General features: G+C 42.5%; 1 protein-coding gene across 5 annotated transcripts in view; it reads right to left on the bottom strand.

The window, feature by feature from the left end:
- Nucleotides 1-17,401, bottom strand: part of ELMO1 (engulfment and cell motility 1) — a 286,288-nt gene that overhangs the window by 133,803 nt on the left and 135,084 nt on the right. For all 5 annotated transcript variants that reach the window (XM_083577984.1, XM_083577978.1, XM_083577981.1 and 2 more), the window contains 2 exons: nucleotides 13,990-14,094; nucleotides 496-604 (listed from right to left, as the gene is read on the bottom strand). In XM_083577984.1, the coding sequence (XP_083434110.1) occupies nucleotides 496-604; nucleotides 13,990-14,094 (214 nt within the window). The remainder of the gene's footprint in view (nucleotides 1-495; nucleotides 605-13,989; nucleotides 14,095-17,401) is intronic.

The raw sequence follows: 17,401 nt of genomic DNA, 5'->3' as shown, positions 1-17,401 counted from the left end.
TATGATGTGCTGTATGTTGCTTTGAGATGCCCGCATGACAGATGGTAATTAAGTAGTTTAATAAGTTTTTAAAAAGCAAAAACTGAAAAGAACACCCAAAGCTATGATATTTGGTGATGCACAAGTTGAGTATGTATGGCACTGCAGCATGGGGGGGGGTCATTAAAATTCATTGAAATTCCAGTCCTTGGAGGGGGGGCTGTTTTTGAAACACTCTACCCTTTATTGTTCAACTCCTTAATATATTGTCTATTGTTACTTTGAGGCTTCAAAGCACATACATTTCAGTAATCCTTGAGGCACAAAAAATGCCACCCAGACTTTTTGAGGTGCTTGCAGAAGGAAAATCTTTAGGTGCAAAATGTGCCTGGCGCCCTGCTAATTTTGAACCCAGGGTCAGTGGGTGGAGTCTGTAGGAAATGTTGTGATGCAGTTCACCAGACTACTCTCTGTACACTACAAAATGCTTGCTTACAATGCACAGGTGATACTTACGTAACTCTCCCACTTTCAGGATATCACACAGCATCTTTGTTAATTCGATACTACTTCGACCAAAAGGACACTCATGCTTGTCTTCACGGCTGCTGTTTTCTAATACAATCTGAAACAGGAAGAAAGAACTGAAAGTTTGTAACAGGAACAGCCTTGTCTTCTCAGTAAGCATCATAAACAGAGTTCAACTTATTTAAATATTATATACTACCTTTCAAGGCAAAGAACCCTCTCAAGGAAGTTCACAAAGAGAGAACAAAATCTCCCTTAGTACCCAAACAGTGGCCAACTGATGAATAAGGTATACATAAATAAAATAAGCAGGAGGGTCAATGTCAGACAAGCTTCAAACAGGATAAATTATTTTTGTTCCCCTTCTAACAATGGTTAAATTCATATGGGTTAACTTTGAAGGGGGGAAGCGATGTTCCTAGCTTGCTTCAGGCAAAGCAACACTCTGAACAGATCTATGGTGAGAGCAACCTCTGCGTCTGCTTCTGGCACACGGATGAGGAGTGGGTTCGCATGTAATGCCAAGCCATGGTTAACCAACAACAAACAATGGCTTAAAGTCATTTGTTAGCAGCCAATAAACTATGGTAAAGATCGTCAGACTAAACCATGGCTTTGTACTAAGTGGAAATCAGGCCACTATAACATGTTAATACAGTGGTACCTCGGGTTACATACGCTTCAGGTTACAGACTCTGCTAACCCAGAAATAGTACCTCAGGTTAAGAACTTTGCTTCAGGATGAGAACAGAAATCATGCTCCGGCGGTGCGGCGGCAGCAGGAGGCCCCATTAGCTAAAGTGGTGCTTCAGGTTAAGAACAGTTTCAGGTTAAGAACGGACCTCTGGAACGAATTAAGTACTTAACCCGAGGTACCACTGTACTTTTATTCCATTACTGCAGTGGTTTTCCAACTTATATCCTTTAGTTCAGGCAACCATTTGCATACTAGTTTGTTTGCCGATGAAGCCTTGTACATTTTTAGCAAAAAACAAACAAACTCCATACTCATAACAGAGAAACCCGGGACATTAGACATTCTCAATTTATGCCCACTACCACCCAGGTATGTTGGGCACCATCAAATTTGCTTGGAAGATCTGTGCCCTAGAAGGTACACAACCCTTCTCTGCAGCTGTGCATTGCCAGAGAAAATAGTACAGTCTTTCAGGGAATTCCCTGATAATCTTCCAAGGAACCCAGGGTTGCCTAAGAACAGGCTTTGAAAACCACCATACTAAAGAGTATAAATATGCACAAAAGAGTATAAATAGCATGAAGTGATACACACTAAACGTTATAGTCATTATGCAATCTTTAGATATTATAAATACAAAAATTAACTACACTCCTGCACTAAATCCCACCTTAGTTTCCAAATTAGCATTTTTAGAAACTAAAGTGATATGTAGGCTTTGTGAGAGCTATCTGCAGATCAATTAAAAGGATTGTCTAGAGCATTGGAGATAGAAAGTTTGGTTTATGCACCAAGCAGTACTTTCAACATAGCTGAGGAGTGAAAACGTTTTCACCTGATATAGCTCTGACTACAGCTGAGCATAAAATGACTTTTGTCTTTTTAAGCCTTGGCCCAAAACCATAGGGGAAATTGGGATGGTTGCAATTGCACTATAAAACACAAAAATGCCGCTGCTAACATCACATCTAACTGGATGGTGGGTTTGAGTTGGATCCTGAGAACCTCACCTTTTATTAAAAAGCAAAACCACAAGTTTCTAGCCTTTGATAATTGTTGGGAAACAACCCAATCAAAGAAAGAAAAGAAAATAAAAGAAAGGAAGAAAATATCCAGATTACAGTGGTACCTCGGGTAAAGAACTTAATTCGTTCTGGAGGTCCGTTCTTAACCTGAAACTGTTCTTAACCTGAAGCACCACTTTAGCTAATAGGGCCTCCCGCTGCTGGACCACGATTTCTGTTCTCATCCTGAAGCAAAGTTCTTAACCCGAGGTACTATTTCTGGGTTAGCGGAGTCTGTAACCTGAAGCGTCTGTAACCCGAGGTACCACTGTACAATTTCAATGGTCAGGCTTCCCCACCCCCCAAATTTACTTACATAAATGAGGTATTCCCTATGACATCCTCTTTCCACCCCACAGTTCTCTGTCCTCATATAATTTCTGCCCTCTCCTGAACAAGTTCCCTCTGCAATAACATGTATTTATGCAACTATGCAACATGGTGTAATGTCATGTACCGTATTTCTCCACCCCACTCCTCTCCAGCAAGAGTAAATAATGTGGATGAAGGGCAGAGAAGTATGACTGTTGTCTTTAGAGATGGAGGGTTTCACATACGACTGTCCTGCACTTGGCTTGCAGATTGGAACACAATTTCCAGCCGGACTGCGTGCTGCTTTGGATTGCTAATAGCAACTCCTTGAACTTGGTCTTGGTAGCAAGTTGTCAACCAGTGCAAATCTCTGAGCATATATGTCGACATCAGCCGACTGCGGAAACTGACCCCACACCTCTGGCGTTGGGTACTTCATCTAGAACTGCAACAACTGCAGAGTCAAGGTCACTCAAGGCAAGTGACTTCTTCCTCCAAAGTGTGCAGCCATTTCGACAGTGGGTCTCTGAATGTTAAGGAGAAGCGCTTCTGATCATTGCCAGGGTGATGTGACTTGTAGTCCAAAACATCTGAAGGACACCAGGATGAAGAAGGCTTCCATAGCTTAAAGAGGGCAGACAAGTCCTCCATGTTTGCTTGCTGGGGCAGGGGTTATACTTGAGCAATACCATGCTCACTGGGGTTATGACTTGCTTAGATCACGGTGTCAGGCTTCAATATGAAAAACCATGGGTCAAACCCATGCTCTGCTATGATCTTGGTTGTCTTGGAAAAGCCACTCATAGCCTAACCTACATCTCATGGCTGTGAGAGGCTCTGAAAGCTGCTATGAGGTTCTTCAAGGAAGAGCAGATGTGAATGACATAAATAAAAATAGTTTCTGAAGAACCCACCCCCTTAAAATCCACTCCTTTCCCATATAATAGCATCTTAATATGGGGACATTGTGCAGGGGGTGAAGTAAAGCCTCTGTGCTGATAACATTCTACTACCAGCATCCAGACACCCAAGCTCTCATCTCTTAAATGTGCCAAACATCAATCGCTAGAATTTCAGCACAGGACAAACTGGCGACTAAACAGAAACACTGGTAGACTTGCCAAATATCTCTGGCTCCTAGTCTTTGATGATGGAGAAAGTGGTAGAAACTCAGCAGCCCATGCGAATACTTGGTGGCTGAGAAATCAACACCCTTGCTGTCTCAAAGCATTATTTTCTCCCTGCTGCAAAAATAAAGGTTTAAACTACACCTAGTTGCGAAATGCTACGGGTAAAGAACTGCAGGTAACCTAAGAAACGCTTCTGCAATTTCTGCTTTTACACTTGTGCAGATTCCCTTCAGGAACATAGTACATATTGAATGACTCACTCCTTCTGCTTTAGAGTCTTTCACAGCGGAAAACTCACAGTTCTCAAGTATGGCAGAGATGATAAAAAGGCTGAGCCAAAAAAACGCAGGCATGGTATCTATCAGATCCCTCCATCCTCATGCCTGCTACTCTCTCGTAACAAAAACTAAACCCTACATAACAGAAGGTGCTATTTGGTTGGCAATTTAGATATAGATAATAGAAATGGGTAATAAAAATAAATGACGAGACAAAGTAAAATGAAAGGACAGAGAAGAAGGCAACAGACTCCGTAATGTCTTGGTTCTCACAATTCCATTTGCTAGTTCTCACATTAGACCAGCATATTAACTTTTCATGAGTGGATAAAATATTTAATGGTGGCAGTGAGTCTGCATGTCTCATAAGGCAGGGTTACAGCAATCCATTAAGACGATCTGAGAACCAGTTGAGAAACTTTGTTGTAATTTACATGGCAAATAAAACGGCACTCTGAGTAATCGATATGCAAAACAGTTTTCAACATCTGTCCATATTTACAGCACTAAGGAAAGGCTCCTCACTCTGAGGAGCGCAGCTAGCAATTCTGATGTAATGGCAAAAAGGTACATCCCCGCTTTTATTATAATGTCATGGGAAGCTGGCAGTATGAATAACCAGAAAAAATATATATCAAGAAATATATTTTCTTATATATATATATATAAGAAATATATTTTCTTATATTTTCTTATATATTTTCTTATATTTTCAAATATATCAAAAAAAAAATATCACCAAGTTTAGCAATAGATATTTAAAGCAATGGCCATATTGGTAATCTGCCATTATATTGAAATGTTTTTCATGCTCTATTGCAACAAATGATTGATGATGCCAGCAAATATATAGCTTCGAAACACCAGAGTTGAGTGACACCATCAGCAGAAGCTTATGGCTCAGCTCTTGCTGGACTTCACCTGAGGAACCCTGGATACCTTTGCCTTGGTTTTAAAAAACCTAAACACAGAAAACTAGAATATGGAAAAGACTAGATTTCAATCAAGATTATTTGCTGCCGTCAAGTCCACATCCCCTGTGTTAAAATGGTTTAAGTGAGTTGTTCCTTTGTAGCTGTGCCTGAATATATTTCATCCCTTCATTAAGGCTCACAATTCTGAGCTAGTCCGAGACCTTTCATTCACAGATGTCAGTGTCTGCAAAACTGCCTTTTGTTTTCCGCTCCATTTTGAAAACGCAACTAAAAGCAGGGGGACCAAGGTGATGCCCTCTAGAAGTTGTTCAACTTCCTTCAGCGCCGGCCAACATGACCAATTGCCAGGAAGATGGAAATTGCACTGAAACAACATGTAGAGGGCACCATGTTGGCTACCATTGATTAAAACAAATATTCTAGGTAGCTGTGTATCTGCACGCACCGTCAGTGGATGTGCCATTCCAAATGATCTACTCCCCTGTTTAATGTCTGCAAGGTGAGGAAAGAAAGAAAGAAAGAAAGAAAGACTGGCTTTAAATACTGTAGAACTGGTGGATTTAAATAGTGTAATTTTGTGTTTAACCAAAAATGATAGGGAGATCAGTGGTATAAGAACAGTGGTACTGCTAACTGCTCCCACCAAATCTATTTTTATTTTTGCTATCAGAATCCAGACTATGCTAAGGAACATTAGGAAATAAGCCATTGTACTAGATTTTGCACTTACAGGAGAGTGTTATGACAACGCAGAAAATGCAATATGCCCAGCACAACAGCTCAAGGGAAAACTGAAAAATCCCTGCATGATCAGTTAAAGGGTCTCAGAAAGGAGGATTGTTGAAGACCTCCTCTTGGCACCCTGCATAGCAACTTAGGCCACATTGGGCCAGATCTGCATATGAGCAAATGAAGGTGCCTTGTCCTGTATGGATGGCATTGCTTGGTCTGGCACACCGGAGCTCCTAGAAGTAAAAGCTGCAACAATGATCAGAAGCACGCCAAACAGATATTTCCTATGTTGCCCTCTGTCAAAATGTGAGCTGGACTACAGTGTGGCTAAATCATTACATTTACTCGTATTCAAAACAAAAGACCAAAAAAAAAAAGGCACACTCACACCTGTGTGAGTTAACTTGCTGAAAAATTATCAGATTAGATGTGCATGATCTACTCTAGGTGAAGCCGTACATCATATTTTCCATTTTCTTTTTTTTTTCCCAAGTGAATTTTTATTGTTTTCCTTACATATTCTTTTCCAACAAATTGTAATAGCACCATACATTCCCTTTGACTCTGCCGAGTCGCGACCCCCCTCCCTCCACACAACTGGTATATTTATCCTCTTTCCATCACGCACATCATTCTCATATTAGTACTATTATACATTGGAGGTATTATGTCAATCCTGCTAGTGTCAGAAAATGGAAAATAATAGCAGGACACATATTTTCCATTTTCTTACAAACTTTTAATTGTTCTTCGTTATCATTTTTTATATAAAAAGTTATTAAAGGAGCATGGAAATGAATATTCAGCCACATAAAGAAAAATTCATTTATGTTTCTGGTAGTTTCACAGTCTCCACCAGCGAGCTCCCACAGCTTTGTTAATTAAGGCACCTCATGTTACCAAACATGATTGCTTCCAGTGTGGCTCTGCTGTTTGAATATTCCTCCATACTAGTTAAGAAACATCACAGAAGACTGTGAGGGAACCACATAAATTGGGTGAGACCGGAGAGTGCGCTGGTAGAGAAATATTAAGCAGAGCAAAACAGGCTAAGCTAGGGAAAACAGTAGGGTTTAGGCACAATTTCCTTTCCACTACTGAAACTAAATATGCTTATATAACAGTATCAATGCTCTATAGGCAGACTTCAGGCTTGTGGGTCCTACTTTGTTTTTCTCCTAGGAGCCTAAAATCTGGTGGCCTGGTGCAAAAGAAGCAACTTTCAGATTAAATAATTATGACTCCAGGGATTTGTTTTAAGTAACAGAACTGAATAGAGCACATAGTCCTTCCACACAAAAATCCACTCCTGTTAAAATCTCCAGGCTTTCTTCATTTCAGCCGTATAACTGAGACAGGGCCCCATTTCATTGCTGCCACTGGTAAACAAATGGGAATCAGAAATCCTTGCCAATCTACTGCAAATCACACAGACGCAGTTCACATGCAACCATGGCTACGCAAAAACGCATGAGTGCGCGGGCATTCAGAGGAAAAATCACTGCTGCTCCTCTCCTCTCGTGGTCTTCCTACTGCTGCACTTCAAGGAACTAAGCCATGGACTAGTCATTGCATCTGAGCTAAGGCTCATGGTTTGCCTTACAATAGACAAACCATGAGCCGTAGGCAAAGTTCATCATTTACCACTGACTTGCACCTGCCCAGTTTTTTCAACACAGCATAATTTTTTTAACTTGTTGATTTATTGATTTTTTTCAATATAGATCTTGCCTTTCCCCCATATGGCAGTCCGTTAATACATGGGCAATGCGGCCCTATTATCCCTTTTTATAATCATTATTTTGTTTTATGTATTTATATATAGCACTTTTCAACCTCCCAAAGCAGTTCACAGATTTTATTTTGAATGCAATGTGCCATTAATAAGAATGAATACACTGAAAGAAGAAAATAGCAGAAGAGCCAAATTAATCAATCTGACAAACGAAACCTAGGCAAAAGCTTAAATGGATTACAAATGACCACATTTGGATCAAAATTACATGTGGAGCTTTTAAGTTTAGAAAAAAGTCAAGTTCAGTGACATGGCAGACATACAGTGGTCCCTTGGTTTACAACCGTAATCTGTTACGGACAGCCGTTTATAAACCAAAGCAGGTTGTATGTAACCCAAGGCGTGCTTTCGCCAATGGGGCCTCCCAAAAAAATTTGTTCGTAATAATTAAAAAAAGGGTTGTAATCGAAAAAAGGTTGCAAACCAGGACACGCACTTCCGGGTTTGACGTGTTTATAACCTCCCCCCTAAATAAATTCACACATGATTCAAATTTTGGTTTTGGCTTTTGGCAGAATTTAGGCCACAACTTTACTGATTACAGAAAGTGACTGGTTGCATAGGCTCTGGTTCCACTAGCTCCCTGCCATGCAGGTAGCGCTGACCCAGGGCACCAGCATAGGTCAGCCAAGGGTGAACACCTGGATAAGCGGAAAGCCGGGAACGGGCTAACTCCACCACCCAAATGTCCCCCTGAACTCAGGCACGGGCATAACCCCCACTCAGGGGTTGACCAAACCCTCAAGTCCCTGGATTCCTTTAACAGAATACCCTTCACATAGGGATGGCGAGAGCATTCCCCCATCCCTATCTCCTGAACCAGAGCCTATGCGCAACCTTACAAGTTGTGACAATTTGCTATGTGGCAGGCAAAGCCCAAATGGAAACAGCCAATCAGCCAAGTGGGGAAAATTCCGGCCGTGCCCCTGTCCCAACGACAGACGACACACAATGGTATAGCAAGGTCAAGCGCAAAGCCCTAAAAGTAGGGAGAGGTGGGTGGGTGTTCCGAATGCACGAGTCAAAAGAGGAAGCTGCGGGTCACGTGCATAGGTATATATAGGTCCCTCGACCGTTTGGACTGTGTCCCATTGGCTAGATTGCACCCAGCTTCGAGGGACCTACCAATCGGGTGTTGTGGCTGTCCAAATCTACCCACCCACAACATAGGGTGTCGGTTTTCCAGGTCTCATCGCAATACGTGCCCTCTTTAAGGGAGGACCTGATATATATAATTACAGAGTGTGGAGTCAGTGGACAGAGAGGTTCCCCCCCCCCCAGCACTAGAAGCTGTGGTCATGTGATGAAGCTGAAGCGGAAAACTGCGAAGTATTTCTGCACACAGTACATGGTTAAACTAAGGACGTTGCTGTCACAAGATTTCATCGTTCCCAATGACAAGCATTCAGACACATACAGTGCTGCTGCCTCTGACTGCTTTGTGGGGAGAAGTGCTTGTGGAATTGCCTGCCCTGGATGACAACGGGGATGGGTGCTAGACATCTTGGTTGGGGAGGGGGTACCATTTGCTGCTATGCCTCAGGGTCAAAAGATCATTAGCCAGTTCTGCTCTTAAAAAATCAGCATGAAAAACAAGGAAGGGGAAATATCTCTGGACTCTAGAGGCTATAAAACCAGGGCTTTTTTCCTGGGGGGACGCAGGGGGACGCATCCCCCTAAACATTTTGTGAATCTAAGTTTGGCCTCCTTGAGGGGCAGCATTTCAATGTGAGTAGGAAAATGAGAGTACCCCTAAACATTTTTATTAAGAAAAAAAGCACTGTATTAAACAAATGGCAACAAATACAAAAAGGGACTTCACAGGAGAAGGACGAGAGAAAGAACAGATGAAGAGGAGCCAGAGAGAAAATACAAAGTGGAGATGCAATCGCACAACAGATTGGGAACATAACAGCCTCTTAAGCAATGTTCTGAATGTGATGCATTAGGAGGAGTAACTTAATAGAAAGTAATTAGAAAAGAGTAATTTTCTTTTCTACTTTTGTGGGAAGTAAAAGAATCACAGCCTTAGCCTTTCCCCAAAGGTAACCGTGTTCCTACCCGCATATTTCTGAATAAGCATCATGTTAAAATTTTACTTCAGAAACGATCACACAAAATATCTAACAACTCATTTTTGAAGAAGATAACGAGTGGGCAGAAGGCTTTTTCTGGAGCCTCCGGAAGGATGTGTAGGCTGCCTTCTATACAACAAATGCACAGGTTATGAAATAGGCAGCGCCCAAGCTGACTGACTCAACCTAATTACATCTTGAATGGTTGCATTTGTCTGCACTTTTGCGGCTTCTGAAACAAACCTCCTCCTCCATCAAGATTTCTGATGTCTTGAAAAGGCAAGTAGTAACTGATTTAAACTGCCTGTCAAAAAGTGAGAATCCAAATTGTGCAAATGCTTCATCACTCGGTGGCTACAAGTGATCAAGGCCGGGATTGGGTTTTTTGTTTTTTTAAGAATTTGATCTTTCTAATGGTCTTCAGAAACGTGGTGAATGTGTTTCAAAGGCTATAGAACATACTGCAAAGTTGTGCACACATAGTAAATGTTTGTGATTCTCTCTTTCAAATAATGCATTTCCAAAAGCCAACATCTATGAATGATTGGTCAACCCACCAAGACCATGTGCAAAAGCCAACAGGGACTTCCAAAGTCCAAGGCACGCCACTCAGGCTTGCTAGAATCTCTTCAGAGGTTGCAAGGAGAGCCATTTTGAAAGAACAGCTTTCTCAACACAAAACACCAGCAAGTTTGCCAGATTCTGGCCGAATCCACACCGATCATTTTGTCTGGAATTGACACTGTTCATCCATCCAATTATTAGAAATAATCCTGTGAATCTCCTTCCAGTTCCTCTATGTCCCCTCTCATCTCCACTTGAACACAGGGCTGAATTTGATCAGTATGTAAAAGAGAAAAAGAGAACAGAACACGCTGGAACAGGGGTGGGGAATCCTGAACCCACAAACCAGTTCTCGCTCACAGCAAGACTGCATCTGGCCCTTTCAGTCCCCTCCTACAGCTGTACAGCACAGAGAGAAAATGGTAATGATGCTCTGTAAAACGTGTGGTTGCAGCTCCTGCCTCTGCAAGAAGACCAAAGCAGGGGGGAAATTAACAGCAGGCTTGTGTTTCCTGCAAATACTGTGCTACCTCGGGTTACATATGCTTCAGGTTACATATGCTTCAGGTTTCAGGCTCCACTAACCCAGAAACAGTATCTCGGGTTAAGAACTTTGCTTCAGGATGAGAACAAAAATCGCGTGGCAGCGGCATGGCAGCAGTGGGAGGCCCCATTGGCTAAAGTGGTGCTTCAGGTTAAGAACAGTTTCAGGTTAAGAATGGAAATCCGGAACGAATTAAGTACTTAACCCGAGGTACCACTGTATGCAAAAAGAAGTCCATGTATTTGCAGCTGCATGCATGCAGTATTTCTGATGTAACTGCATAAAGTTTGAGTCTCTAAATAGCTGCAAATGGTGCTTGCAGTTCAGCTGTGCATTGACCTTATTTGCATTCTGCTGGGAATGCCAAGTTCTTTTCGCCATTTGCACAGTTAAGATAAGGAGTCTGTACACTTTTTTTTTAACTTTGTGAAAAAAAGAAAATGAAGAGTGCTCTTGAGAGACGGATAGTACACATATGTCTGTTTCCATGGAAAATAGTTCTTTCTTTGTATGTTTTTAAAGGGTGTGTGGTTGTGTGTGGGTTCCATCCAGTACAAAAATGCACTGCCCCTTCCCCCACAGCAGCTTTCCACACCGCTATTGGAGCCCTCAGCCCCCAAAAAGGTTCCTTACCATTACCCTAGAACAGGGGTTGGCAAAATTCTTCAGCCGCAGGCCGGTCCAATATCCCTTGCTAGAATTCCTGCTCCATTATTGCAGTCATGGGATTTTTGTCTTTCACATGATGGTATATGTTTTGACTCCACAGAGTGGGAAGTGACGGAGACAGGATGTATGTGTTACTGTGTTCCGTGAAGTGGGACTATTGTCTTTTGTCCTTTTTCTCTTTGCTGTCTGATGCTAGAGAAAGAGAGGGAGCCATGTTGCAGTGCTCCGTGTGTGTTTATATGTAAATAAAGTTGATTAGCCAAAATGCTGAGTTGCTGAGGTCTGTCATACACGAGGTGCAAACATTGCGGATCCCTAAGTGTGCCGGTGTCAGTTGGCATCGGTCGCTGTGATGTTCGGGCAGAAGAAAGCTTTTGAGGCTCCCGAACAAATGACCAGGAGGGAGGGAACATGCCAGTCGGGCATGTGTCTCTACCAGGGTCCTACTCGAGAACTCCTGACATCCCTCAGATCTTGTGGCAAGCTGGAGAAGCAGCACCGTGGAGGGGCGGAGCTGGAAGAAGAGGCGAGGGGGGCAAGTAGTCCTCCTCCCCACCCCCCAGCCCCAGCCCTTAGCTTCCCTGGGGATGCTGCCGCCATCACCACCGCTGCTGCTTCTCGTGGGTAGGCAAAGCAAGCTCGTCCGCTCCGCTCTCTGGCCCACAGGAGCAGCAGGGCAGCGGTGGCGGTGGGAAGATGAGCGGTGTGAAAGGGCTGGCTCCGGAGCGGGGCTGCTCAGCCAGCTCAGCCCAGTCCCCTTCCTCCTCTAGGCAGGGCAGGGAGAAGCCAGGAGGAGGGAGGGAGGAGGAGGCACTGCGGTGTGTGTGTGGGGGGGAATGGAATGGTGCGGGGGGGGAATGGCGCAGCCCAAACAATCAGAATCCCCATGCCGATGCACGGACAGTCCGCGGGCCAGATCCTGAAGGCAACTGGGTCTGATCCAGCCCGCGGGCCTTAGTTTGCTGACCCCTGCCGTAGAACAATGAAAGCAGAACTGTAACTTCATAAATTCCAATTTTGCTGGCACTCACACAACTGGAAATAAAACAATCTTTGTTTTCGGGGGGGAAACAGTGAGGGAAACAGCTCATCCATTTGCTTTCAGACTCAAAGCAATACACATGAAATGATAAACGATAGAAGAACTATTTTTAAAAAGTATTTATCTCCTTTAAAACAGCCTATGGGATTTATATAACAACTATGAATCTTTCAGCTGCCATCAGCTAGAGCATTAAGTGCCAATTACTTCCTATATCTTTCACTGTAAATAACTGGGACAATTTTAGCAATAACAACCTCCAAGAAGGCAAAGTTAATGGGAGATAAAAATCCATAGGTGATGGTGGCTATAAACTGGACAAAGAAATCAAATAATAAATAGCAGTTTTACGTGAGCTAATGAAAGAAGTGCCTACAACATGTGGCTGGTAATTATGCTCTTTTCATATAATTAGAAAATGGTAAGACAATGCGAAGAAAAACCCATTAGTCCAGTAAAGAACGGAACAATTGAAACAGCCTTTATGAGCTGCTCAATATATAATTAACTGTTATTGAGTACATTCATTTTAAAGAACAACAGAGGAGACTATGGTTCTTTTGGGGATATATATATATATATATATATTCATTGTTGTAGCTATCTTTAAAATGACTTTCTAATGTATAAACTCCTATATATACTTATCAGGAAGTAAGCCTCATTGAATTCAATGGAACTGATTTCTGAGTAGACATACATAGGATTGCACTGTCCAGACCTTATTTTATGATGGATTCAATCTTCACTATGCTCCATTCAACCATTGTCTGCTTTAATGGCCATGGTAAATTGGGGGTGAGAAGTCTTCAAAAGACCAAATCTAAAAAGCCACTGTCCCTGACTGTCTTTTAACCTGGTGACATTTTATTAAGGAGCCTCTGTATTAGATGTCTGTAAAGTGCCCTTTACAGAACTCTGAGGCTTTGGTTTTATGCCTGTTTGAATAAAAGTTGTAGATTAACTGATGTAATTTAAAGTTCGTTTTTTAACCACAACATTTTATACTTGTAATTTTTATATATACTTAAAATTGTTTTTTAGTTTTTCTAATGCCTAAGGCTGTTTCTCAATTTCCAGTGACTTAAGATAGCCAAGATTTTGGAATGCTGTATGCACTCTGCCATTCAGAACTTCCCCACTCCTCTGCTTCCATGTAGGTTAGGAAAGTTTATGAAACTTACTCAGGCACACACTTCTAAAATGTCAAAAAGAAAATGCAAAAGAAACAAAATATAATTCACTGCTACCTTTCAAATAAGTTGTGTGGGCAAGAAGTGGGAAGGAAAAGAGAGAAGTAAAGTAGGAGAATGAATCAGCCTTCCTTTATCCCACATGTCTAAGTGAAATCAATCATAACAGATTCCTTCCTCTTGGGAGTCAAAACATGCAAAAGAGGTTTTTAGGTCTTCAAGTCATCTATCAAGGATGGCATTTATATCAGTTTGAAAATAAATTTGGGGGTCACTGCTCAGCATTTGTCAGAGCTTACACAGAAAAATCATAGCTTGCTTTGCCCTCTTGGCAAATTCATTTGAGCAATTAATTGCTATTTGCAATGTCATGAGCCCATCTGCTTTCCTAGAATGATGGACAAAAAAAGAAAGGAAGATAAAAATACCCTGCAACAAAAACGAGCTCTTACCCGGATATAAGCATCCTGTTGATGTTTGGCAAAGTACAGCATGTTGTCGAGAGCCAGCATTCCTGGAGGAGTCTGCGTAAAATCCATTGCCGGGTTCACATGATTCTGTGAAAAGGCAGCAAGTGTTAGCATTAGATATGCAATCACATGAATAATTGGACTAACTGCCTTGCAGGTCAAACGAAACACAAGCAAGCAATACAAAATACAAAAACTTTCCTGAAGTTGCTTGAGTTTAGCTCCCAACATTCTCCTCTCTGAAAGACTGCCTTCTCCAATATTATCTTGATGATGCTTTGAGATTACCTGGAGACAGGGGTGTTCAGATATGCAAGTACCCCTGCCTGAATGGCTGTGAGCAAAATCGAGGCATGTACAGCCCACCATCAGAAGGCCACTGGCCTCAGCTGTGCTCACCCACCTGCTGCTATTTTAATAATAATAATAATAATAATAATAATAATAATAATAATAATAATAATAATTTATTATCCCCGCCATCTGGCTGGGTTTCCCCAGCGACTCTGGGCAGCTTCCAACAAAATATTAAAATACAATAGTCTATTAAACATTAAAAGCGTCCCTAAACAGGGCTGCCTTCAGATGTCTTCTAAAAGTCTGGTAGTTGTTCTTTGAGAGCCAGTGTGGTGGTGTGGTTAAGAGCGGTGGACTCGTAATCTGGGGAACCGGGTTCGCATCTCCGCTCCTCCACCTGCAGCTGCTGGGTGACCTTGGGCCAGTCACACTTCTTTGAAGTCTCTCAGCCCCACTCACCTCACAGAGTGTTTGTTGTGGGGGAGGAAGGGAAAGGAGGTTGTTAGCCGCTTTGAGACTCCTAGGGGAGTGAAAGGCGGGATATCAAATCCAAACTCTTCTTCTTCTTCTCTTTGACATCTGGTGGGAGTGCGTTCCACAGGGCGGGTGCCACTACCGAGAAGGCCCTCTGCCTGGTTCCCTGCAACTTGGCTTCTCACAGCGAGGGAACCGCCAGAAGGCCCTCGGCGCTGGACCTCAGTGTCCAGGTAGAACGATGGGGGTGGAGACGCTCCTTTAGGTATACTGGGCCAAGGCTGTTTAGGGCTTTAAAGGTCAGCACCAACACTTTGAATTGTGCTCGGAAACGTACTGCGAGCCAGTGTAGGTCTTTCTGCCTTTCTGCCTGCTCTCTTTCCCCCAAGGATGAAATAGACTCACCTTGGGGAAGGGAGAATGGATAGCAGAGAGGATGGATCCAGTACTGGCAGGGGAGGCCCATGGGACAAGATGCTTGGAGGCAACAGGTCTTATAATAAAGCTCTACACCCCCTCTGGGAGAGGACACACTCAGAACATCATTTCCTACCAGCCAGGAGGGCCGTTCATACTCTCTCCTCCCCAACTGGAGTATTATTTTGTCCTAGGGAGTAGCAGGACGAAGCGGACTGGCGCTGCACCCTTCAAGCATCAAGCTGAACATGCAAACAACCCCTCATTGTTTTTTCAAGGATTCAGCTTCAATGCTCAAAGGAGACCATGTACTTTGGGGTCGAGCACAAGGCTTCTTGCAAATTTGAGAAGTTGGCTTTTCCAGGGGACATGAGGAATTCCTGGCAAATTAATGGTGCTATTTCAGGATGGCAAAGAGCAGATTTGCCCCCTGCACTTCAGACAACGGATGATTCTTTATCATGAGCACTTCTATCTGTGTCCCACACACTGAGACAATATTATTATAAAACAATATCATGGTCCTAGGCATTATGCATGCATGTTAAAGGCTCGAACTCTTCACTTTTAAAGGGTAAGGATGCTCCCATGAAGTTGCTCTGAATGGGTTTGTTGTGCGTAATGTGTGACATGCAACCAGGGTTTTTTTTCTAGCAGGAACTCGCCAGAACTCAGTTCCAGCACCTCTCAGGTGGGTGCCATTGCCATTCTAAGAGAATGAGGGAGGTGTTCACGGTGACCTCTTTTTCTAGAAAAATACCACTGCATGCAACTACAACAAATGCTTAGTACACACAGTTGATCTTGCAATTGCTTATTCTTCTATACAGTATCCAGAAATGGGCTTTTGAACATTGCTGTGATCTTCCTCCACCCTAAGCCCAAATAGTTCTCCCAGATCCTCTGAAATCCCACTGGCTACATGAATCTATAACATCAGAACACACTTCCAGCACGGTAAGTACTCCGCACAATTGAGATCGGAAAGTGGATGGTTTTGGTGAAATGGGTTAAAATTTGAAATATTAATCCAAGTGGATCTCAACGAAAACGTTCACTCACAATCAGTATATGGTTTCCTAGTTTGTGTGTGTTAAAATGGTGCATCATTCAAAGCAGCAGCTTTCAATGGCTGTTATAAATAGCACAGTTCCTGCTACTAGAGTTGAGACCCTGGGGTACTGATCCATCTGAACCTCTTATCTTTCCTGACGCATGCTCCTGTCAAGGGCTGGTTTGGGGCTTCTTTGTCTCCGCTTCTGCATTCTAATGTGCAGAGATTTCCTTCGCTTTTTGATTTCATTGCATAAGGCCCAGATGGGAGAGAGTGTTCCAAGAAAAACCTTTGTAAGGAGTGAAGTGACTCTGCAACAATGGCAGAGCTTTCTTATGCTACCTATTCATTCCCTGGCAAGTCTGGTCCACTTTATTCCTACTGGGGAAATTTGTAAAGGGCATTTTAAAGAGCACCTGTCCAAGTTCCAAGGCTAATAGAGCAGTAAGATGCTAATTTAATTCAGTGCTATGAAATCTCTTGTCAGTAAGTGAATGACAGCTATATTTAAATCTGTCAACAGTGTGCATTTGGATCAGAGTACAAATCTTGTTAAGTTATAAAATATAAAAATGAAGTGCTTCACAGATGGAACAAGCATCAGTTGGTTTCCTCTTCTTACACAAGGACAGTTGACCCCCAACACATATTGGCTTTTAACACCAATGAATCTTTCCAAGCTCATTACGCCATGTGTGTTTGTGTCAGTCAGAAGGAGGGAACTATGGGACTTTCTCCAGATGAGGTGGGGTTCCAGAAGCCTCAAACTAATGTGCAGTACCTCCAGCCTACCAATTTCTATGCCCCCAAACCTTTGGGGTGAAATTATCAGTAGGCAAATCACATTTGGGTAGATAACCAAGAGCTCCCCTTTACAATTCAAAACTATTCCAAGAGCTAAAAAGTAGGACGCTTATTCAACATAAGGGGAAAGCAGGGGTGGGGCAGAGAAAGATGAAAGATGAGCAATAAACAAATACAGTTATTTTATTTAATGGAACTTGATTGTAAAAACCTCTAAGAGGGCTACATAAAAATAGAGAGAGATGACTAATAACCAGAAATTATCGAGTCCATTAGAATATCTACTGAACTATAATATTTGGACTCCAGCTGACAGTAGGTTGGTAAATCAAAGGGCAGAATTACATC

Source organism: Podarcis filfolensis (assembly GCF_964270895.1).
Source record: "Podarcis filfolensis genome assembly, chromosome: 12".
In the NCBI taxonomy this organism is placed as follows: Eukaryota; Metazoa; Chordata; class Lepidosauria; order Squamata; family Lacertidae; genus Podarcis; species Podarcis filfolensis.
The sequence above is the reverse complement of the archived record's forward strand: the minus strand, read 5'-3'. Positions and strand labels throughout refer to the sequence as shown.